The following is a 23,166-nucleotide window of genomic DNA, read 5'->3' as shown; positions in this document are numbered from 1 at the left end:
AAGAGCATCTAGACTTGGGGACCCCATACCGCAAACAGGGACCCACTGATGGTGAGACACTCTTTTTCCACTGCCTTTCTTTGCTCACCTCCCAGAACTTTGTTAGCTCCTTCTATATTGCCTAAAAAGGAAATAGGAGATTTCTTCTCTGGGAAAACTGACTTAAAAGAAAATACAGACAGAAACAGTTGGGTGTCTTCCACTGAAGCTCCTTAATTTCTGCCCAGTCATCTTGTGGTCCACCCTCACATTAACACTCAGTCCGGAGGGTTTTTTTTGGTTTTTTGGGTTGTTTTTTTTTTTTTTTAAGATTTTATTTATTTATTCGACAGAGGGCACATAAGCAGGGGGAGTGGGAGAGGGAGAAGCAGGCTTCCTGCTGAGCAGGGAGCCCAATGCGGGGCTCGATCCTAGGACCCTGGGATCCTGACCTGAGCCGAAAGCAGATGCTTAACAACTGAGCCACCCAGGCACCCCTCAGTCTAGAGTTCTGGTGCCTCTCTTAAATGTGGAAATATGGAAGGACAACCAGAAATCTCCAGATATTTAAGAATAACCAGACACTAAAACAAACAAGAATAAAAAAGAAAAACTGGAAGAGGAAACTACACTACTTAAAAAAAAAAAAAAAAAAGGAAGGAAGGAAAAGGAAAATTACAATATTGTTTCCAAAGATTTAAAAAAGAGGAGACAGTAGTACAACAACAATCATTATATTCATGAAAGAAGAATATGCTGCATTGAAGAAGGACCATTGAGGAGAGGGTAATTTATGGTATTGGGAAGAAAGTCAGTAAAAGGGTTGGAAAACAAAGTCAGGGAAAATCTCTCATAAAATAATATACAAATTCAAAGACTTGAGAATTAAGGAAGATAAGGTATAAAATTGAAATATCTATCTAGGAGGTGTAGTTTGTGATAAAGCAGAATGGTAAAAAGAAATAACAAAAGGTAGTTTCCCAGAACTGTGGAACCTAAATTTCCACATGGAGAGGCTTGGTGCCCAGGGCAAACACGATAAAAGACCCACAGTGTATCTGGACTGAATGCTAATGTATCTGGGGTAAGGAGATACTAAATCTCTGGTACATTAAAATTTAAATACATCAGAGTTAAGGAGGATGAAGAGGAAAAATTAGGTCACAAACAGAATTGTAATAAAATGGCGCATCACAATATTATGTATTGCTTTAAGCTCAAAGATAATGGATCAAGGCCTTTAAAATTCTGAACCAACTGGATATTTACAGGCAAAAGATTGAAATTGGACCCCTATCTTACACCACCCACAAAAATTAACTCAAAGTGGATTAAGGTCTTAAACAGAAGACTTAAAGCATAAAGCTGCTGGAAGAAAACATAGGGGAAAAGCTCTTTGATGTTGACCTTGGCAGTGATTTTTTGGGTATGACACCGAAAGTACAAGCAACAAAAGCAAAAATCAACTAGTGGAAGTTCAGAAAACTTAATGCACCTTAAACTTACACAGTATTACATGTCCATTATATGTCATTAAAGCTGGGGGGTGAATTTTTCCTAGAGAAAAGAATCTAATCTAGAATTATTTTACCCAGCCAAACTATCAATCACATGTGAAGATAGAATCAAATATTTTGGGGCACGCAGGGTTTCACAGTTAACCATGTCCTTACCCTTCCTCAAGAGATATTGGTGGGATATATTTCGCCACCACAAGAGAGAATACCAAGAAAGAGAGTGTAGGGTTCAGAACAGGAAGTCCAACAGAGTGGGCCCTGAGAACAGAACAAAGGCTTCCAGAATATGAGTATCTACAAGAGAAAAAAATTACCTAACTCTTTGAAAGTATTTGAAAGGAGATTTACACTTCTATCACAGAGTTTAAGAATGAATTAGTAAAGTGAGGGATACACAGAAAACTTAAGTGCATAGAATTACTGAGGCAGTATTGGCTCCAAGGAAACCAAAAATCAATCAGTAAAAAGGATAGAAATGCATTCTTGTGGCTGTAAATAATATTTATACATGGGAATGTTATCTGGTATAGCCACTCTGGAAAACAGTATGGAGTTTCCTCAAAAAGTTAAAAACAGAGCTACCCAGCAATTGTACTACTAGGTATTTACCCAGAGGATACAAGCATAGTGACCTGAAGGGGCACCTGCACCCCAATGTTTATAGCCTCAATGTCCACAATAGCCAAACAATGGAAAGAGCCCAGATGTCCACCAACAGATGAATGGATAAAAACAATGTGGAGTGGAATATTATTCAGCCATCAAAAAAAGAAATCTTACCATTTGCAACGATGTGGATGGAATTAGAGGGAATTATGCTAAGCAAAATAAGTCAGTCAGAGAAAGACAATTATCATATCATTTCACTCATATATGGAATTTAAGAAACAAAACTGAGGATCATAGGGGAAGGGAGGAAAAAATAAGACAAAATCAGGGAGACAAACCATAAGAGACTGTCAACTGTAGAGAGCAAACTGAGGGTTCCTGGAAGGGAAGGGGGTACAGGGATGGGGTAACTGGGTGATGAGCATTAAGGAGGGTACATGATGTAATGAGCACTGGGTGTTACATGCAACTGATGAATCACTGAGCTCTACCTGTGAAACTAATAATGCACTATATGTTAATTAATTGAATTGAAATAAAATAATATTTATACAATGTAAACTGTATAATTTAGCCAAATGCTATGAGAACTGATTAGGAGGAAGGTGGGAAAGGACGTGGGGTGGAAAGAGCCAAGTCTTCACTGCCCATGTTAAATCCATAGATAATGAAGTGGGGGAAGGAACTAAACAAATTAATGAGCAGTAGCACAAGCATGGTATTTAGAAGTCCTTTTTTTTTAAGATTTTATTTTTTATTTGAGAGAGGGTGTGTGTGAGAGAGAGAGAGAGAGATCACAAGCAGGGGGGAAGGGTAGAGGGAGAAGCAGACTCCCCACTGAGCAGGGAGCCTGACGCAGAACTCGATCCCAGGACCCTGGGATCATGACCTGAGCCGAAGGCAGATGCTTCACCGACTGAGCCACCCAAGCACCTACATGCTATTTGGAAGTAAGGCAGCAGATAACAGAGTTGAAAGTGCTTGCCAGAGTAGGTACCTACAAGAAAACATCTAAAATGGAAAATCAAGGAAGCATTATATTCTGGTTTTTAGAAATAAGTAGGTAGGGCGTGCCTGGCTGACTCAGTTGGTAGAGCATGCAGCTCTCGATCTTGGGGTGGTAAGTTTGAGCCCCACATTGGGTATAGAGATTACTTAAATAAACTTTAAAAAAAGTCTTTAGAAATAAGTAGGTAAACAGTGGATGAAATAGCTAAAAAGTTGAAAGGATTACCTGCAGGAACTTCACAAAGAAGAGGGACAAACAGAAGAGGAGGGCAGGGGTGAGGTTGGGTAAGCAACCAATAATGCCTGCCTTGGCAGACACAGGTCTTACTTCCTTACTCTATAAAAGGTCATGCAAATCGGTGAAAATATATAACCTAATAGAAAATAATCAAAAGATATACTTAAGTAATTATAATTAATAGGACAGATGGTCAGTATTCAAGTAAAAATGTTCAACATCCTAAAGATGGCATTTTTTCACCAGTCAGATTTGCAAAAGACTAATAATGCATAATGTTGGCAAGAGTGTAGAGAAACAGGAAATCTCATATTGTTGCCGGTAGTGTAATACATTTTAATCAAGTAATATAGCACTAACAAAGTTTTGAGCACATGCATGGTGCCTGGCTGTCTCGGTCACTAGAGCATGCGACTCTTGATCTTTGGGTTGTGAGTTGGGTTTAGAAATTACTTTAAAAAATGAAATCTTAAGAAAAAAGAAAGCATGTATGCCCTTTGGCCCCCATCCTATTTCTAAGACTCTGCCTTGCCAGTATATTTGCATGAGTGTACAAGTAGTATATACATGTATATACAATAGTCCCTCCTTTTCCAAGGGAATCATGTTCCAAGACTCTCTATAGATACCTGAATCTGTGGATAGTACCGAACCTTATATATACTATGTTTTTCCTGTACATACACACCTGTGATCCAGTGTAATTTATAAATTAGGCACAGTAAAAGAGTAACAATAATAACTAATAATAAAATATGGGGCACCTGGATGGCTCAGTCAGTTAAGCATTTGACTTTTGGATTTGGCTCAGGTCTTGATCTCATGGCCTGTGAGATGAAGCCCCATGTCAGGCTCCCCGCTCAGTGGGAGTCTGCTTGGACATTCCCTCCCTCCCCCCTTCCCCCGTGCATACTCTCTCTCAAATAAATAAATAAATAAATAAATAAATAAATAAATAAATAAATTTTTTAACCTAATAATAAAATAGAACAATTATAGGGGTGCCTGGGTGACTCAGTCAGTTAAGCGTCCCAACTTTTGGTTTCAGCTGAGGTCATGATCTCAGGATTGTGGGATCAAGCCCTTTATGGGGCTCTGTGCTGGGCATGGAGTCTGCTTGAGATTCTCTCTCACCCTCTGCCCCTTTTGGCTATATATAGCCCCCCCCCCAAATAAAACAATTATAACCATCTACTGTAGTAAAATTATGTGAATATGGTCTCTCAGCATCTTATTGTACTGTACTTATCCTTCGTTTTGTGATGATGTGAGATGATAAAATGCCTTCGTGATGGGGTGAAGTGAGGTGAATGAGGTAGGCTTTGTGATGTCGCATTAGGCTGCTACTGACCTTCCGACCAGCCATCGGGAGGATCCTCTGCTAGATTGAGGTTGATCATAGAGAACTCAAAGTACAGAGAAGGTTGGAGGACGGGACTACTGTACAAGGATGTTCGCTGTGATTTTAGCAAAAATGTGTCAGTAACCTACATGACATCCATAAAATTCTAGTTAAATACATTGTAATATACCCATACCTGTCATATCCCCACGTCTATAGACCTCTCTTCCTGAGTGGGAGAGGTCACTGCTTTTGGCTAGTGTTAGGCAAATGGTCTTTAGTAATGCTGTTAATAATTTTCTTATCTCCCTCTCATTTGTTAACTTTGCTATTCTCTTCTTTATTTTAAGCTGTTTAATGTCAGGGTGGTTCTGAGAGTGACTCCGATCTTTTTACCTGCCTTAAATTTTGCCTTACAGCATTGGCTCTCATACTTACTCTACTCCAGAGATACTCCCTGACGACTTCCATGCCTTTCACCCACTGGCAGCCTCCACCCACATGGTGAAAAGGGATAGGAAATGCTCTTCTTCTTAAGAGTCATCAAAATACAGCATTTCCAGCTACCTTGTCTTTTTAAGAATTCCCCTTTTAGCCTAAAAAAAACCCCTTTGTTCATTCTCAACTCTTCTTAAAAATCCGATTAATTGAGGGAAGGGAGGTAGATAATACAGTTACGTGTCTTAAAGTTCAAAGGACAGAAAAAGTATTGAAGGAGAGGGCTTCATTCAGCTTTTGACTACCAGCCACCCTGGTCCTGCCCCTGGGACAACCAGTGGCATCAGTTTCTGTTTGTGCTTCCAGAGATATTCTGTATATAGAAAAGCAAAGACCTACAGTTTTCCTTTTTTGCACCAATGCGTTTTCTTCACAGTTCCTTCTCCATTAACTCTGTCGGCTTTTGCCAGCCTCTCTCCCTTAGTTTCATCTGAGAGGGTCTTTGATTTGTTCTTCTGTTCAGCAGAGCTGCAGTAGCCATGTAGTAAGACAAAAGGACAGAGGTTTCTGCACAGTGAAGAGGAAAAGCAGGTCCATCATCCTTCTCTCTTTCCTTCCTGAAGCACCCGTGAGATGCTCCAGGACCTGGGATGCTGTTGGTGAATAGACTCTGGTCCCCACTTACAGGTCTGTCCTAGGCATTAGACTCCAGTGTCTGGATTTCATTCTCTCTCTCTGGCTGCCTCCTTTTCTGAGTTTCCATTGTGAACTCCAGTTCTTTTGTCTCTGAAATGTTTACTTTTTGGTATTCCTGTCTTTTCATCCTGCAGTTAGGCAGTGTTATTTCCTTCCAAGGATGCCATCTCTATGCTAGTAATTATACAGAACGTATCTCTAGCCCGGATTTTTTCCCTGAGCTGCAGACTCAAATACCATGGACTTTCAGTGGCCTCAAGCGCTCTCACCCTGCATGTCCAGAAGAACTCCGTCTTTCCTGCTGTGCCTTGCTGCGGCCAGTCATGGCTTCTGTGTCTCAGAGTGGCACCCGGACCCACACAGGGCTGTCAGCGCCCACTCGGCCTCCCTCTCCTTTAGCCCCTCAATGTTTCCTGACTGTGTCTCCTTGTTTTTATCCGAGACTGCTGGTAATTACCCACAAATCTTAGATTTACAGTATGGCTTATTTTCTATTCAAGAAGAGGGTGGTCATTATGGTTGCTTCGTATTTCTAACACGTAAGTTGTCATTCAGCCTGTCACTCTGCTGCCATGAAAAGCACAAGGCTCTCAATGTCACAGCCTGTGCCTTCTGTCTTGTACCTATTACATATCTGGAGAGGGGAGTCTAAATACTTCACCATCATACTTTAGATCCCAGTTTTATGTGACCCCCCCACCCCATCCTCCATGCTCTATTTTTATGTGTTCACTTTACTTTTTCATTGCTTGGTAAATTGTCTTTTTCCAAAGATAATTCCTTGGCATCCCAAGTCCTGGTTGTTGGGACATCTTTTTATTCTATGGTACTGTACATTTGGTATCCTTGGTATTCTGATCACCAAGATCCTGAATCTTTGCCTTCAAACATGTTTGCTCTCCTCCATGCCTTCTCTTCAGTAAGTTACTTCTATCCAGATTTAACTATCTTCAGCTATCAGGTTCATAGTTAATACAAATATATGAGGTCTCTCGTGTGGGATTTTTGTTTTTTTGAGTATTGGTTTTTTTTTTCTCCATCTCCCCCGAAATCTCTGGCATTTTTATCACTTATATGCAGATTGTCAACTTTTAAAAACTTGTGCCAGTGCCCATCTGTTGCTCTGGAATTTTCTATACCAGCAGCTTATAATCTGTCAGTGATTTTACTTGTAAATTTTGAAGGCAGCTGCATGGCGTCATGAGATAAGTGTGGACCTTGGAGTCAGAAAACTCAGAGTCCTGGGGTGCCTGGGTGGCACAGCGGTTAAGCATCTGCCTTCGGCTCAGGGCGTGATCCCGGCATTATGGGATCGAGCCCCACATCAGGCTCCTCCGCTGGGAGCCTGCTTCTTCCTCTCCCACTCCCCCTGCTTGTGTTCCCTCTCTTGCTGGCTGTCTCTATCTCTGTCGAATAAATAAATAAAATCTTTAAAAAAAAAAAAAAAAAAGGAAAGAAAGAAAGAAAACTCAGAGTCCTAGCTCCAGCACCTACTAGCTGGGAGTCCTCGGACATGTTTCTCAACTTGCTCAGTTCTCCTTCCTATGCATTGGAAGTGATCACAGTCACCAGACAGAGTTGTGAACATTAAGTTAGGTCATAGGTGGAAGCGTCTAGCTTTGTGCTTCAGACACAGTGGACACCTCATAGCTGTTGGCTTCTTGCTTCCTCTCCACCTTCTTGATTAACTTGCTATAAACTTATTGACTCATTTCTGCATGAAACACAGTTCTGATAGAGGTAAATATATAAAGTTATTTGGTAATATCCTGACACTTTCCTACAAGAAAATCTGTGGCTATTCTTTCTGCCTCCAGAATTAAGCTTGTACAACCCATCCCTCTGTCTGGTGCCATTTACCTTTCCTCTGTGTTTTCACAACACATGCCTTGGTGTGACCTCTGCTGTAACTCATGGGTTGTCTGTAGGATATTAGTTATCAACTGCTCTCCAACAAATTACTCCAAAACTGAGCAACTGAAACAAAGCCATTTGTTACCTCACAGCTCCTGTGAGTCATGTGTTTGGGAGTGTATTAACCAGGTAGTTCTGGCACAGGTGCTCTTAAGAAGTTTTGGGTAAGAGCCACAGGTGTAGGCATCTGAAGACTTGATTAGGCTGGTGGGTCTGCTTCCAGAAGGGCCTTCTCAACTGGCTCTTTTGAGGGGCTGCAGTTCCTCACCAGCTGTGGGCATGAGGCCTCAGTACCTTGCCGTCTGGGGGTCTGTTCATCAAGGTGTTTATTTAATGTCCCCACGACACACAAGCGAGTGATCTGTGAGAGCATGGAGGGAGCCACAGTACCTAGTCATTCTCTGCAAGTCCCCCACCATCACCTCTGCCTTACTCTTTTCGTTAGAAGAAGTCACTAAGTGCACCCCGCACTCAAAAGAGAGGGATATGAAGTTTTACCTTTTGCAGGGAGGATTGTCAAAGAATTTGTGGACATATTTTAAAACCACCATACCTGGGGCGCATGCTGAAAGTAAGATTCTTAATTCCACCTGAGATCTAGCAAGAGGTAGGGCCCAGGGACCTGGAGTTTGCATAGACACAGTTATGATTCTGATGCAGGTGACCTGAAATCCACACTCGGAAATGCACCGTTCTGCCATATAGATCACTTGGTCTTGCTTAAGTAGTCTTCACTGGCCACACCATATCTTTGCTCACATATACAGAGCACACATAGCTCATTATTTTTTAAAAAAAATTTATTTATTTGTTTGTTTGTTTATTTATTTATTTAACAGAGAGTGTGTGACACACACACACACACACACACACACACAAGAGGGAACACCAGCAGGCGGAGTGGGAAAGGGAGAAGTAGGCCTCCCGCTGATCAGGGAGCCTGATGTGGGGCTTGATCCCAGGACCCTGGGATCACCACCTGAGCCGAAGGCAGACGCATAACGACTGAGCCACCCAGGCACCCCCACATATATCATTTTTTACTGTGGACATCTTTTTGAGTCCAGCATGAGCCTGGTTACCTCCATGGTGCTTGCTTCCCCAGACTAAGGTGAGTTCTGCCTTTCTTGAATTCCTATAATATTGCATCTTTTCCTGCTGTGTGGCTCTGATTACTTTTGTTTCAATGCTGCATTGCTATTAGGGGTTTAAAAATGAATGCCTTCGGGGTGCCTGGGTGGCGCAGTCGTTAAGCGTCCGCCTTCGCCTCAGGGCCGTGATCCCAGCGTTCTGGGATCAAGCCCCACATCAGGCTCCTCTGCTGGGAGCCTGCTTCTTCCTCTCCCACTCCCCCAGCTTGTGTTCCCTCTCTCGCTGGCTGTCTCTCTCTCTGTCAAATAAATAAATAAATAAAGTCTTTAAAAAAAAAAAAAATGAATGCCTTCGTTTGACCTGCTCTCCCGCCAGCGGAACTATGACAACTCTGCACCAGGCATTCTGCTACTCAGGATTTAAAAACAGTGTGGTCATTAGAATGCTGAGGAGGCTGGCTCAAACCACACTTCTTGGGAGTTAGTACTTTCATAAAGGCATTTATCAAACAAACGAGTTCCTGTCGTGTGCCAGGCTTGATTTCAAGTATACAGTAGTGAAAGGAGACCAGTATGCCTCCCCCTACCCCGCCTGGGTGACAAGGCAACAATAAACAGGTACACAGAAATGTTCCTTTATACTTGAAAGACATTCTAGAGAAGAAGCAAACAGATCGCTATGATGTAAAACAAAGGAGATCTTAGATAAGGTTTTCAGAGAATCTGCTTGAGACTTTAAGGACAGAAAGGAGAAAAGACTCTAAGAAAGGAAAGAACTTTGAATGTTCTGATACCTGAGAAGAATCAGGGTGGCTGGAGCTCACGTTGCAGGGGGAAGTAGAGGCTGCCATGGCTGTGGTCTGAGTTTCATACTAAATGCAGGGTCCTAACTTGTGTTGGTATTGTATCCAACTTGGAGCTCTCCTACTTTAGCAGTTGTGGAAATCTGGGAGATTCAGATTATAAGCTACAAATTCAACTATAATGCATTGGAAAACAGGGTTTCTGTGTTGCCTTGACAGAGGGAAACTAAGAACTCAAGCCTGAGTGGTGGTCAGGGTAGCTGTCTTCTCATCTCGGAACATAAAACGTGAGAATGACCACAACAGCAACAGGAGATACTTGTGTTGGAGATAGAAGTGCTCCAGCCTGTAGAGATGATCCAGTATTCAGGAAAGGAATCTTACTCATCTGAATCCATGTTTTTAAGCTCTGAGATGAGTTTAGAGTTCAATACGTCCATGTCCATCTCCATGCTCTTAGTCGTTAGGTGCTGATTCACTTCCAGATTAGAGGTGGTAGACAGGACAAGTGCAGTAAGACTCCTGTGATTTCTCCCCAGATTCCTTTCCACATAGCCAACTGTTATGTTCTTCCCAGCCCGTGCTTCCCATGGGTTATAGATTCTGGGTGTTGGGAGACTTGGTTCTGGCCCAATTTCCCACGGAAGGAGAGCAGGGCCTTGGGAGATCTTTTCCTCTCCTTTCCTGGTTTCCACTTGTTTGCAAGAGGGTTGGATAAGATGGCCTCTAAAATTGTTATTTTCTGAGATCTTCTGATAACTAGCCTTGGCCTTAATACCATGACTCTCTTCTGAACTCATAGCACATGTTCGTACAACAACAGTTTAATATCTCTCCTTATTCTGTGTGATGGCTGGGCAGCTCTACTAGTCTTACCAGGATGGTTTTTCTTATGGCATCCTCTGGGTTCACTTGTGTGGCAGGATTCAGCTGACAAGTTGATGGGGCTGTACTCAGGTAGGACAGTGAGTCTTTCCCTACATATGCTCTTTCATCCTCAAAGAGGCTAGACTGGCCTCTTCATATCATGGCAACATCATTCCAAGACAGCAAGCACTGGATACACAAGCAAAAGTGTGAACTTGTGAGGCAGGACTCATTAGACCATTAATTTAACAGTCTGCCACAACCACCGTGCTAAATTATCTGTCTTCTCCAATAAGGATTTCCCAAAGTGGTTTTGTTCAGAATCTTCTCATAGAATTAGTTGGAATTATCAGTCCTAATACTCTCATGATGTGGTTCATTAGGACTGTACACGTTTGGATTTGCAGTATCTACCCAGGGGTAGATATTGAATCAGACTGAGTTTAATCACTGACTATTCTTGCCTAAATCTGATCTTATATGTTCAAGGTAGCAAAATATAATTCAGATTGTGGTATATCCTCCTCTGCGACTTCTGCTTTTCCAGGAGCTAAAATTGAAGCATCTATTGCTCCCCTGGACTTTCATGCTAGTGTTAGATGTAGACCGTTGAACATTATCAGTGGGTCAGTTATTGAAGAGAAGATTTAAATTTGTATTGCAACAGTGGAATAGAATGTTTAATAACCTGTGTTGGGGGATTATGTGTTTGTTTTTTAGCTCTTCAGAGAAGTAAGAATAATGAAGATTTTAAATCATCCAAACATAGGTATTTTCTGCTTTCTTAAATACTTTTGGGTCTAAATGCATTCCATTTGGGGTCTAAACCTATATTCCAGGAGTGATAAGAGATTCTTTCCCTCCTCCCAGCCCAGGTACACTTTTCATAAAATACATGTTTATACAAACTGTTGATCATTTGTATTAACTTTTTTAAATTACTAAAGACAGGTTAAAAGCTTAGGTATTAAACTCTTGACTAGAAACTCTAATCAGATCATAACTTTCCAATTTTTAATGCATATTAGAACATAATTTTATTTAATTCATATATGGAAAAGGGAATTATAATAAGTCAGAGTTAAGATTTTCAAAGGTTTAACAGGTTTTGCTATGGCAGTGTTCTTTTTTTTTTTTTTTTTTTTTTTTTTTTTTTTTTTTAAAGATTTTATTTATTTATGTGACAGAGAGACAGCCAGCGAGAGAGGGAACACAGCAGGCGAGTGAGAGAGGAAGAAGCAGGCTCCTAGCCGAGGAGCCCGATGTGGGACTCGATCCCGGAACGCCGGGATCACGCCCTGAGCCGAAGGCAGACGCTTTAACGACTGCGCTACCCAGGCGCCCCTATGGCAGTGTTCTTAAGAAATTACTTGTCCCTTGAATCGTATTTTAAAAGATACAGGATACCTGCTATCTAATGGAATTTTTTTTAGGAATTGTTTTTGCATAGCCCAGATTTGTTTCATGTGCACTCTGTGCATAGCTCAGAGCTAGGTTTGATGAGGTGGGTTTAAAGGAAGGGTATAGGGCACCTGGCTGGCTCAGTTGGTAGAGTATGTGACTATTGATCTCAGGGTCATGAGTTTAAGCCCCATGTTAGGCACTGAGCCTACTTAAAAATAAGTAAGTAAGGATGAGGAAGGGTCATTCATGGTCCTGCTGTCATCTTAATTATAGGAACAAGGTGGAAAGTATACAAATTACTTAGTATTTCGTATGTACATCTCAATGAAAATGTTTGAGCCCACATATAACATAATAGAGCTCTTTTTGAATAATATAACTTTTTTTACACAGTGATAGCTCCTACAATCTAAAAATACTATTTCAAGAATGAAATAGCTGTTAAGACAGCCACTTTTACCAGTTTAATATCAAAATCAGTTCTAGGAAGTGGGAGGGATGAAGTTTGATGTTACGGATATCCTATCAAGAATTCTTAAAAGCATAAGAATAGAAGATAAAATGGAGCCACAGGAGGGAAAAGTTTATATGTACCCTATTTCATCACATCTAAACCACATCATTTAAAAGACATTATTGGTTTTACACGCTGCTAAGGAAAAAAATTCCACTAAGCCATCACCTTATTCTTAGTGATAATTAGTTAAAATGTGGAAAAATTTAATCTTAGAATCAGTGAAATACGATGTTTGGAGAAAAATAACAAGGAATATAATAATGGGAAGAAAACCTTTCTTCACTTTTCATTTCAGCCCTTTGGGGTTAGCTAGCTAATTCTTGGTTTCAGATTCCATCTTTTCACCAAATAAGTGATTACTGCAGCCTAGAACTAGCTAACTTAAACATAGTTATTTTGGCAAGTAATGAATCATGGAACATTGCATCAAGAACTGGGGATGTACTGTATGGTGACTAATATAGCAAAATAAATATTATTTAAAAAATAAATAAATAAACATAATTATTTTGTTCTTTAGTTAGTTAAGTTGTGCCCTGATTAGAGTTCTCTTTACTCCCAAATAACATATCTTTGATAATAGATATGAATTTCTAAAAGTTTAAATTTGCATTGGATTCAGATAGCTTTTCTGGAAGAGCCAATATTTACATTGGAATTTTAGGAAGGTTTTATTTGTATGTTGATGGTTTACCAGCATATATGCCTAAATTTCTTTATTTTTCCTGACAACCTGAACATACCATTTTAGAAATGATATGATAGTTTTATTCATCAGTTCAACAAACATATATTACATACTATGTTAGCCACTTTATTTGGTCTGATACTCTATATTAAAGTGTCAGAAAATAGCCTGCAGTATAAGAGACTAGCACCCTATCCCCTGTTTTTTGGTAAATTTAACTTTAGAGTATGTATTACCAAAATAAAGTAGATATGGAAATTAGTGATTCAGTAGCTTTAGAAATGTACTGTGTTTTCATTTTAAAATATGTATATTTTTGATTGGTTTGATATGGTTTTGTGAATTAAAAGTAATAGAAATATTATTTCGAGCTGTAAAAGGGACTGCTATGTAGCAAAGTCACACTGACCCATTGCAAATCATTCTTTAAAACGTTTTTTTTAAATTAATTATAGCATAATCCCTTCTACAACTTTCCATCTCTGGCCTCAGAATAGTAACAAAAGAACCTTGTTCTCTGAGAACAAGTGAACAGAAATTTCCCAAGCAGCAGAAGTCTCAAGTGAAATTGTTCTATATATTCTTAAAGCCATAATGACAAGTGAACGCACTTAAACTTGGAGAAGTAGAGTAGATCTGAACAGTTCCTGCAGGTCGAATGTGAAGTAAGAACCCTTTTCCTGAGGGGAAAGCACAATCTGCTGGGAGGGCAGCTAGCCAGTGTAGGCACCATACAGGACGAGGACAGAGGAGATGCGAGGAGGTACACAGGCTGGACTGCTGAGTGTATGTCAAAGTTACATTATTTGAGCACCCAGAAATATCTTTATTTTTATGGAATTCCATGCTTTTATAAAATGTGTTGTTGTAATAATATAAAATTCCCAAAAAACATTCTGTTAAGACGGCCAGTTACGAAAATTGTTAACAGTGTAAAAGTTACTTTTCGTACTTACAGTTTATATGTGCAGTGTATATGCATACAGACGTTTGTTTCTTTTTCTCCCGTATCCTATCCCTTCCCCCAGTGAAGTTGTTCGAAGTCATTGAAACTGACAAAACGCTCTATCTAATCATGGAGTATGCAAGTGGAGGTAAGAAAGTTCTGTGGTTTTTCTTTCTTTGTTCCCCTTTAGAAGAATACACAACCACACTGCCCACATGGTTAATTGTTAAGGTTTCATTTAACATCCAGAGTCGTCGTACAGTAGCATGACAATCAGAAAAGCTGTCTTGGCTCTTCTGTGGATTGCTACTAAGTACTTCACTATTAGCATTATTAATAATATCCAAAACCTGGATTTTTTTATTGTGGTAAGATGTGCATCACATAAAATTTAGCATCTTGACCATTCTAAGTGTACAGTTCTGTGGCATTAAGTACATTCACATTGTTGTGTAGCCATGACCACCATCCTTCCCCAGAACTTTTTCATTTTCCCAAACTGAAACTCTGTCTGCTTAAACACTAACTCCCCTCTCCTCCTCCCCAGCCCTTGGCACCCACCATTCTCCTTCCTGTCTCTGCGGGTGTAACTTAAGTAGTCACGAGTGGAATCGCACAGCACGTGTCCTTTTATGCCTCTTTCACTCAGCGTAATGTCCTCAAGGTTCATCCATGTCAGAGTTTTCCTTCCTCATTAAGGCTGAATAATATACCATTATGTATATACGCACACTACATTTTGTTTAAGAACTTGGATTTTTAAATATATCAGTGCATTAGTATGTTTGGAATAAATGTGTACTGCCTATTCGATGGTTTTTTTTAATCAGATTTTAATGTCATTGATGTTCATCTTTCCCAAGGCCAGAAATGGTGGTTGCAATGCATATATTTAGATTTTCCTTAAAGATTAAGGACTTGTCATTTTTTGCCTATAAGACTGTATACATGTAGTCATTTTTCTGAAATGTATGTATGTAACTGTTCTCTTTTACAGAGATATTCCTTTTGGGGCTGAGGTTGGGTTAGGCTTGTAGTTTTTGGACTGCGTTTGAGTCTCCGTGTCCTTGGAAAGCGGAAACTTTCTGATTGGTCTGTGTGTGCTCCCTCCCTCTATACCTCTAGATGGTGCCTGGCACATAGCAGATGCTTAACAAATAAGAACCAAAGTGCACTTCTGAAGTCACAGACTACTAGGGACATACGGGGTTTAACTAGGGACATAAGTATGGCTTCGACTGTTTTGATTACAGGAGTTTTATTTTATCGTTAGCACTTCTTTGATCAGACAGAAAATTCAATCACAGCCTCATTGGAATGAATTAACCATTAAATAAAAGATTGTAAACCTGCCGTGGGCAGGAATGAGTTACAATAGGAAAACCTTTGGTGCCACTTTTTCATACTCCTAATTCATTATTAGTTGTGTGATTTAGAGTTTAAATGTGTGGTTTGAGAATTTAGTTGGGATTTTTCGCAATTGAGGAGGAGGAGGAAGAGCTGAAACTGAATTGCAGCACCAAAAATCTATATGAAGTTCTAATCCTTTCTCCTCATGATACAGAGTTACGTTCATAACCTTTTCAGTTGTGTAGCTTCTACAGTGCACAAGTGCTTTCTCTCACCAGATCTCCTTTGACCCTCAAAATGACTCCTGATGTAACCAGGCAGTGAAGGATGGGCTTTTACCCTCGAGGAAACAGAGGCTGGAAAGTCACTGTGGTCACCCTACCAGGCCCACAGCCCTAGCCTTCTGACAGTAGATAGGCTCTCCTGATCGGTCAGTTGGTCATGGCTTTCCTTTCCCATATATTTTAGGTGTTAGGGTCATAGAGATTGCTCTTATATAGGGGCAAAACTAATCTGAGAAGCATCCACTTTTAGTAGAAAGAGCGCGGGCTTTCGAAAACACAGACACGGGGTCGGTCCAGCCAGGGCCTCTCATTGACAGTGTGACCTGATAAGTCAACATGTCTCTGAGTTTCTTAGTGGACGTGCTAACACAGCCCTCCTCTGAGGGCTCAGTACACTGCTCAGCATCGTAACAGCACTCCTCAGGAGTGGTGGTGCTTTTTTGGCTTCGGCTGTTTTAACCAGCTCAGCAAAGCACTACCAATCTCCAGGACATCTGTTTTTTTGTGGTTACATTTGTCATTTGCAACAACCAGAATTTCGTTAAATTGACTACCTACTCCTCCTTAGCCTGGTATTTTTCGATTTGGTACGATCATAGAATTTTATACTTGGAAGGAATCTTAGAAGTCATCCAAGGCAACTGCCTAATTTTTACAGATGAAACTAAAACTCTGGAAGGTTATTCTATGCCAGCAATTCCGTCACTCATTCAGTGGTAGGACCCCAGCTAGGACCAAGGGCTTTCCGAACGGACCTGTCCAGTGTCCTCTCAACCACATGGTCCCTGACCTGGGTGGGGAGAGCCACTGTTTGCTATCTTTTTCCTAATAAATAGCCTTTCGAGGTTTTCAGTTTAGCTACTTAATCTGAGTGCTGAAATACATTTTTAATAAGGAAAATAAAGAGACCTGGGTTGAATTCCTGATTTATAAATTAGTGATTGTGAGTATGACTTTATGGTTCCAAAATCCCTTAAGAGGTTTATATTGCTTTTGAATTTATAAAAATATTTTAAAATTATATTGACAGACTGGACTTTTCTCCATGTTACTCTACAACCTAGTGGGTACAGCAACTAGTGGGTTTAATCCATTAGTTGTTTTTTTTTAAGTCAAAACCATTTTTCATATGATATGCACACATCTTTAGTTGTTTTCACTTTTTAACCACTTGTTTTGACATTGTATACTGTTCTACAAGTGGAAAGGTCATTTGCTTAGAAAATGCTGACATTTTACTGGGCTGACATATAACTTCATAATTCATCATAGTTAAACAAATGTGTAGTGTGAATTAACAATATGTAATGCATTTTAAAAGATCATTATGCAGTCAAGTGATAACTTGAAAATATTTATGCCCGTCTAGTATTTAAAAATGTTTCAGCTAGGCTAGAAACTTAAAAATTAGAGATATTAATATATAATTCATTGTAACTTTTTCCTCAAAAGTATTTGTTATGTTCTGAAACTAAGCATTTTTTAAGTATTAGAATTTTTTAGTCGAATGTTGTCACTAAGCTGATGGAAATACTGTTTATTTGTGTGAAGTAGATGTAATTCTTTCCCAAACACATTTTATGTCTAATTTGCTCAATTAGTACCCTTTTCTGTTGATTTCAGAGGTATCGTTTCTCTATACCCAGTTGATAAGCAATTGGCAATACTAATGTATTTCCTGAAGTGTCACCTCTTCCCTGAAGAATTAATACTGTGTAAACTACCAAGTGGATGTCCACCCGCTCGTTCTGTTGGCTTGACCTTCCCATGGAGTCCCAAAGCCCCGACTTCTCACCACCACTGCCACTTCCTGCTCACGGCCCAGCCTCCCTCATTCTTGCTCTGATTATTGTGCTACTCTCTCTTGTCTTTCTGTCCCTTCCTCAACCCTGACCTCCTCCCCCTCTGGCAGCCCGAGTGACCCTTGTAAGAGGTCAGTCATTTCATAGCCTTCTCTGCTTCTCCTTACTCAGAGCAAAGCCTGCGGTACTCTTCATGGCCTCACCCTTCCTTCCTATCTCCCATGCCCATCCACTAATTCCCTTCTCCTTGTTCACACTTCTTTGGCTACATAGCCTCCTTGCTCTTTGCTCTGCCTAAACTCTTTCTCCCCGATAACAACACTGTCCACTCCCTCATAGTAGTCCCCAAAGCACTTGCACATGCAGACACACTTCCTGTTTCTTCCCTTGCGTCTACTCCACAGTCCTCATCGGCTGACATACTATTCACTTGTTTGTTGATTGCCTGTCTCTCCCTACTAGAATATAAACTCTCCGTGAGGAAAAGGACTTTACTTGGTTCACTGCTGTATTTCCCCAGAGCCTAGAACAGTGCCTGGCAGTTAGTAGGCACTCAATAAATATTTGTTGAATGAATTAATATATTCAGGAACTGCTTTTTTTGTAATCCTACAGTGAAGATGTCATCTTCTTTTAACACATATCACTTTCCCATTTTAACTTTCAGTTTTTATTAAGCACATTGAAAACATAACCCTTTAAAGTTATATAAACATAGGAACTTTTAATTTTAAGGCTTTTCTCTAGCTTAAAGATTTTATTAAAGAACTTTTGCTTATAGTTAAATTTAAGGCTAGCTTAGTTCAGAATCCACATATTTCTGTTATCTTCATGCCTGTATTTAAAAATAAAAATTAGAGCATTCCTAAAAGTGAAACATCATCAATTTATGGGAAAATTAATGCTCAGAAGTAGGACTTCTGCTTACTTTTATTTCTCTCGATTATAGGTGAAGTATTTGACTATTTGGTCGCACATGGAAGAATGAAGGAAAAAGAAGCAAGAGCTAAATTTAGACAGGTATGAATTAGTGCACCTTTATTAATTTAATAAAGTTATCTTGCTTATTAAACCCTGAAACAGTGTTTGCCTCTCTAAATGGTTATAAGGCCCATTGGATGGAGCTGGGAGGGGGTTGGCCATTCAGTTCAACAAAAATTTATTAAGTATCTTTCATGCCTGAGGCACTGTGCAGGAGGCAACCATGGGTTCCATTTCTAGCTTTATCAAGATTTTCACCTCACTCTTAACCTTAGTTTTTGACAGCTTAGCCTCAAAAATCTAGAGTCTTTCAAAACACCTATGATTGCATTAATTGAAACCATTCCCCAGTTTTTAGCAAGAAGACTGTCACAATCTCAAAATTTGTTATTAGTTTTGTCTTACATAAGCCAGATGTAGGCTTAAATTTAACTTAAATACTAATGGTACTTTGAATTAAAAACTATTAAATAACAAATTTTGAGACCAATATTTGGCTATTATTTAACTTCATATATCTTCAACTTTTCTACCTACAGAAATTGGAGGTTATACTTAATGATTAATTTTGAAGTACTTTCCAGTTCTGATATTATTTTATTCTGTGGTCTGTGGAGGGAGGCTCAGGCTTCTCTTTATGACAAAACAAAGTCTCTTTGGCCTTTTCCATAACCATACTCTTAATTTTTATAAATTGACCACTTAAAAGCCAGGAGGTTTTGTTTTTGCCTCATAAAGCTTAAATTCCATCCCGCTAAGGTGAATCTTTCTGACTCGCAAACATTTATGTGGGTATGTTTGTTGACTGTTGAGGAGCAGACAAACAGTGAGTGCTGCCAGCAATAGCAGGTTTGAGCCTGACCCTCTCCAAGGAAGCAATTAGCGCTTCACTCTGTGACAGTTTCTCATTTCTTCTGTCTCCACCCATCCCCCTGGCGGGGTCTGACTTGTCAGAGGGACTCAGACATTTACGAACCTACATTTTGAGGCAATAGCTCAGGTTTTCATTCTAAATGTCCTCCAGAGTGGTGCCTGGGTGGCTCAGTCAGTTAAGCGTCTGCCTTCAGCTCAGGTCGTGATCCCAAGGTTGTGGGACCGAGTCCCACATTGGGCTACCTGCTCAGCGGGAAGTCTGCTTCTTCTCCCTCTGCCTCTCCACCCCATCCCTGCTCTCTCTCTCTCTCTCAAATAAATAAATAACCTTTAAAAAAAATAAATTTCCTGCAGAAACTCTGAGGTCTTTATTTGAGGAACCCATTAGTTGGTCAAGGAAAGATAATTTATGTGCTTTGACAACTAATTCCTTGATTTACACTGCTTACAATTTAATGTAATCCTTTTTTCTTGCCATAATATTTCCTTAAGATCCCTCATTTAAACCGGGAAGGATCAGTCAGGATATTGGTGTTTCCATTTAGCTCTGTTGCTAATTGCCATGCTTTCCAAAAGTTTATAAGCCATTCTTACTTTGACTAAATAAGAAGTTTTCCTCTTTGTGGCAAAGAGGAAGGTATGCCATACACAAGGTACACTCCGCATGAAAATGTTATGTCAGAAACAGGCCCTTCTTTCCACATCCATCAGCAGATGGTGTCTCCTTCCCACCTCCTTGGCCATTCTCATCCTAATGATCGTTTGTGTGGTTTTAAGCTTTTAAATGAACTCTGTTCTTTTCAAAGACAGACTAGATTCCTGGCTCCATCATCTTTCCTCACCTCTTTCTTGGTAGGTTAGTAATGTTCCTGCCTCTGCTTTTTCCTGTCTAACTGGAGGTAAATTAGGTTTGTGTTTATATTTCAATCTGGAAAACATCCAGATTCTCAGTATTTTTTAAGAAATACCTGCTTCTAGCTTAAAAGAATGCCAAAAAAAAAACAAAACCCACAATGATTTAAAGTTGAGTATTTTCACGTTATTGTGGCTTTAAAAGGTTAACTTTGAGTTGTTTGGAAGTAAAAGGAGAACTTCTTTGATCTCTTTGAGAAAGGGTAGGAAATTGTCAAATCTTACTCAAAAGCAGAATTTTAAAATAACTTGTAGGAGAATCTCAGTATGGGGCGGGGGGGGGGGGCGTGAAAAGAGGGAAAGTCGGATCAGGCACAAGTAAGGTCAGCAGTACCCAGGTCCTAGGCAGTGCACCTGTTTGTTTTGGGAAAACAAAGCTATTTCGCTTTCCCAGCTTTCATGGAGAGTAGCACAGTGTAAATGATCATCCAAGGTAACAGGTGTTCTAAACCATATTTTGGCATTGGAATTTTTCTACTTTTGTTAATTGTAAGTGGATCTGATCTTGTGAATATTCATTTTATAACATATATAGCTGCTTAGTGAAGCCCTGATTTGGCATCACCCCACCCTAACCCCAATCCAGCTTCTCCTTGCTCCTTGTTCTAAACCAGAATGCCAACCAATAAAGCAGCCTGGGATGCCCAGCTGGCTCGGTCAGTAGAGCGTGCAACTCTTGATTTCAGGGTCTTGAGTTCAAGCCCCACACTAGGCGTGGAGCCTACTAAAAACAAAAACAGCATTCTCTTGAGTGTTTATGTCCAGTGTAGGTGGGTGTTTGGGGCTTACAATTAAAAGCTGATGATAACTGGAGAAACAAGCAGTATTTTCATTAGAACCCCAGTTTTGTGTATATGTGGTCATATGTAGTTACACTGCATAACACCAACAAAAAGATTAGAAGCAGATACGCTAAAACAGTGAGAGATGTTATCAGGCATGTGCTTATAATAAACCTTTTTTATATTCCCTAAAATTCCTATAATAGGTATATAAAACTTTTATTAATTAGAAAAGGAGGCTTCTGGGGTGCCTGGGTGGCTCAGTCAGTTAAGTGTCTGCTTTCAGTTCAGCTCAGGTCATGATCCCGGGATCCTGGGATCAAGCCCCATATCAGGCTCCCTGCTCAGTGGGGAGCCTGCTTCTCCCTCACCCTCTGCTGTTCCCACCCACTCTTGTGTGCTGTCTCTCTCAAATAAATAATACATAAAATCTTAGAAAGAGAGAGAGAGAGAGGAAGGGAGGGAGGGAGGAAAAGAAAAGAAAGGGAAGGAGGCTTCTTAAAAAATTACAAGTGTGAAATTTCAGCAGAATAGTTGTTTAATCAACAGTACTACTCACAGGAGTGATCCAAAGTTGACTAAATAAAAGCATACCATTTGCTGAGAGTAGGAGGGACCCTTATTGATCAAGCACACAATAGCTTACCTAGTTTATAGTTCACATATATTACATTTACTCTTCCATTTTAAGGAAGAGAAAACTGATCCTCAGAGAGGTGAAGTAAATTTTGCTGTCTTTAGAACCCACATCAGCTAAAAGGAAGAGTGTTACAAGGAGCAGTCCTGACTGGGAAGAGAATTAATTAACAGAGGAGACCCAACCTGGATGAACACCTGGCCATGGATAGCCTATAAGTGCCAGTTTGGTTTCAAGTTAATTACGTGGGTGTGAAAAGCTTGCACCAGAGCCATCCAGTCCTGGGTCTGGGGGCAGCTAGGGTGATTTGTTGGGCCCTGGCATCTCATTCACAGATATCCAGAATGTCAAGGGGTAGGCCCAAGAAGAGACTTTCCAGTGAAAACTAGAGAAAGCAGGAAGAACATCCTCACCTATCTCTTCTCGGCCTCACCCCTGAATTTCTCCAAATTGGAAAGTTCAAAGCACAAGAAAATTATTTTTAGAGATCCACACAGACAGGTGCTCACTGAGTATTTTGCATGTGTGAACATTAATGAAGTTTTCATCTTGATGATGATAAACCTGTGTCTCTCCTGTGCAGATCGTATCTGCAGTCCAGTACTGCCACCAAAAGCGGATTGTTCACAGAGACCTCAAGGTGAGTTGCAGGGCCCTTAGTCTGTGAGTGTATGCTCTACCTGTATGTGTTCAGTTCTGGTGGTCACAGATTAGACCGTGTTATTAAATAAGAAAAAGAAAATCCTGTAATAATTGATCCTTGTAATCAGGTCTTGGTATTAGTGAAATACGAAGTTTCTTAAAAATATCTTACATTTCAGGGGCACCTGGGTGGCTCAGTCAGTTCGGTGTCTGCCTTCAGCTCAGGTCATGATCCCGGGGTCCTGGGATGGAGCCCTGCATTGGGCTCCCTGCTCAGCAGGGAGTCTGCTTCTCAGAGACTCTCCCTCTGCCATTCTCCCTGCTCATTCTCTCTTTTAAAAAAAATAAAAATAAAATCTTAAATTTCAGTTAAGGTAGCTCATAGTAAGTCTCTATAGAAATATCATCACACTACCAAACAGGTGGGGGCTCCAAAAATATATGCGGTCACCTAGACGGTGCCCTCGGTGCCACCTGGCCACCTCTTCTGTGTCTCTGGTCACCATTCTCTCCTGTTAACAGTGGTGCTGCCTGGAGACCTACCGCACCTTCCTTCGCCTCTGCCCTCACTCTTGGCATAGAATAAGGTTTTCTATTTCCTGGAGAACATAGAAATGCCAGGCAGAAACTCCTTCAGTATCCCAGCAAGCCTGCGAAGTAAGCTGCACCCATGCCCACCCTTCATCTCTCAGAACATTCCTCTTGTTACAGTCAGTAGGGTGGCTCTGCTGACCCTGTGTCTGGGTTCTAGGCCCTCTCTACCTACTGGCTTTTCTCACCAATGGTATTTACAAAAACATGCTGAAGTCTGGACTATCTTTTACCAAAAAACTTCTCCACCCCAAG

General features: G+C 40.4%; 1 protein-coding gene and 1 non-coding gene across 10 annotated transcripts in view; both read left to right on the top strand.

Moving 5' to 3' along the window:
- Positions 1-23,166, top strand: part of MARK3 (microtubule affinity regulating kinase 3) — a 112,245-nt gene that overhangs the window by 60,916 nt on the left and 28,163 nt on the right. For 8 of the 9 annotated variants that reach the window (XM_048219924.2, XM_026515235.4, XM_026515237.4 and 5 more), the window contains 4 exons: positions 11,223-11,271; positions 14,140-14,205; positions 18,443-18,513; positions 22,262-22,318. In XM_048219924.2, coding sequence (XP_048075881.1) covers positions 11,223-11,271; positions 14,140-14,205; positions 18,443-18,513; positions 22,262-22,318 — 243 coding nt within the window. The remainder of the gene's footprint in view (positions 1-11,222; positions 11,272-14,139; positions 14,206-18,442; positions 18,514-22,261; positions 22,319-23,166) is intronic. The other variant, XM_057318407.1, reaches the window with a different exon arrangement.
- Positions 12,033-12,105, top strand: TRNAN-AUU (transfer RNA asparagine (anticodon AUU)). Its single transcript has one exon. It is a non-coding gene; the product is annotated as a tRNA-Asn (tRNA).

The sequence above is a fragment of the Ursus arctos genome, unplaced genomic scaffold (genome assembly GCF_023065955.2).
Source record: "Ursus arctos isolate Adak ecotype North America unplaced genomic scaffold, UrsArc2.0 scaffold_25, whole genome shotgun sequence".
NCBI classification, from domain to species: domain Eukaryota; kingdom Metazoa; phylum Chordata; class Mammalia; order Carnivora; family Ursidae; genus Ursus; species Ursus arctos.
The sequence above is the reverse complement of the archived record's forward strand: the minus strand, read 5'-3'. Positions and strand labels throughout refer to the sequence as shown.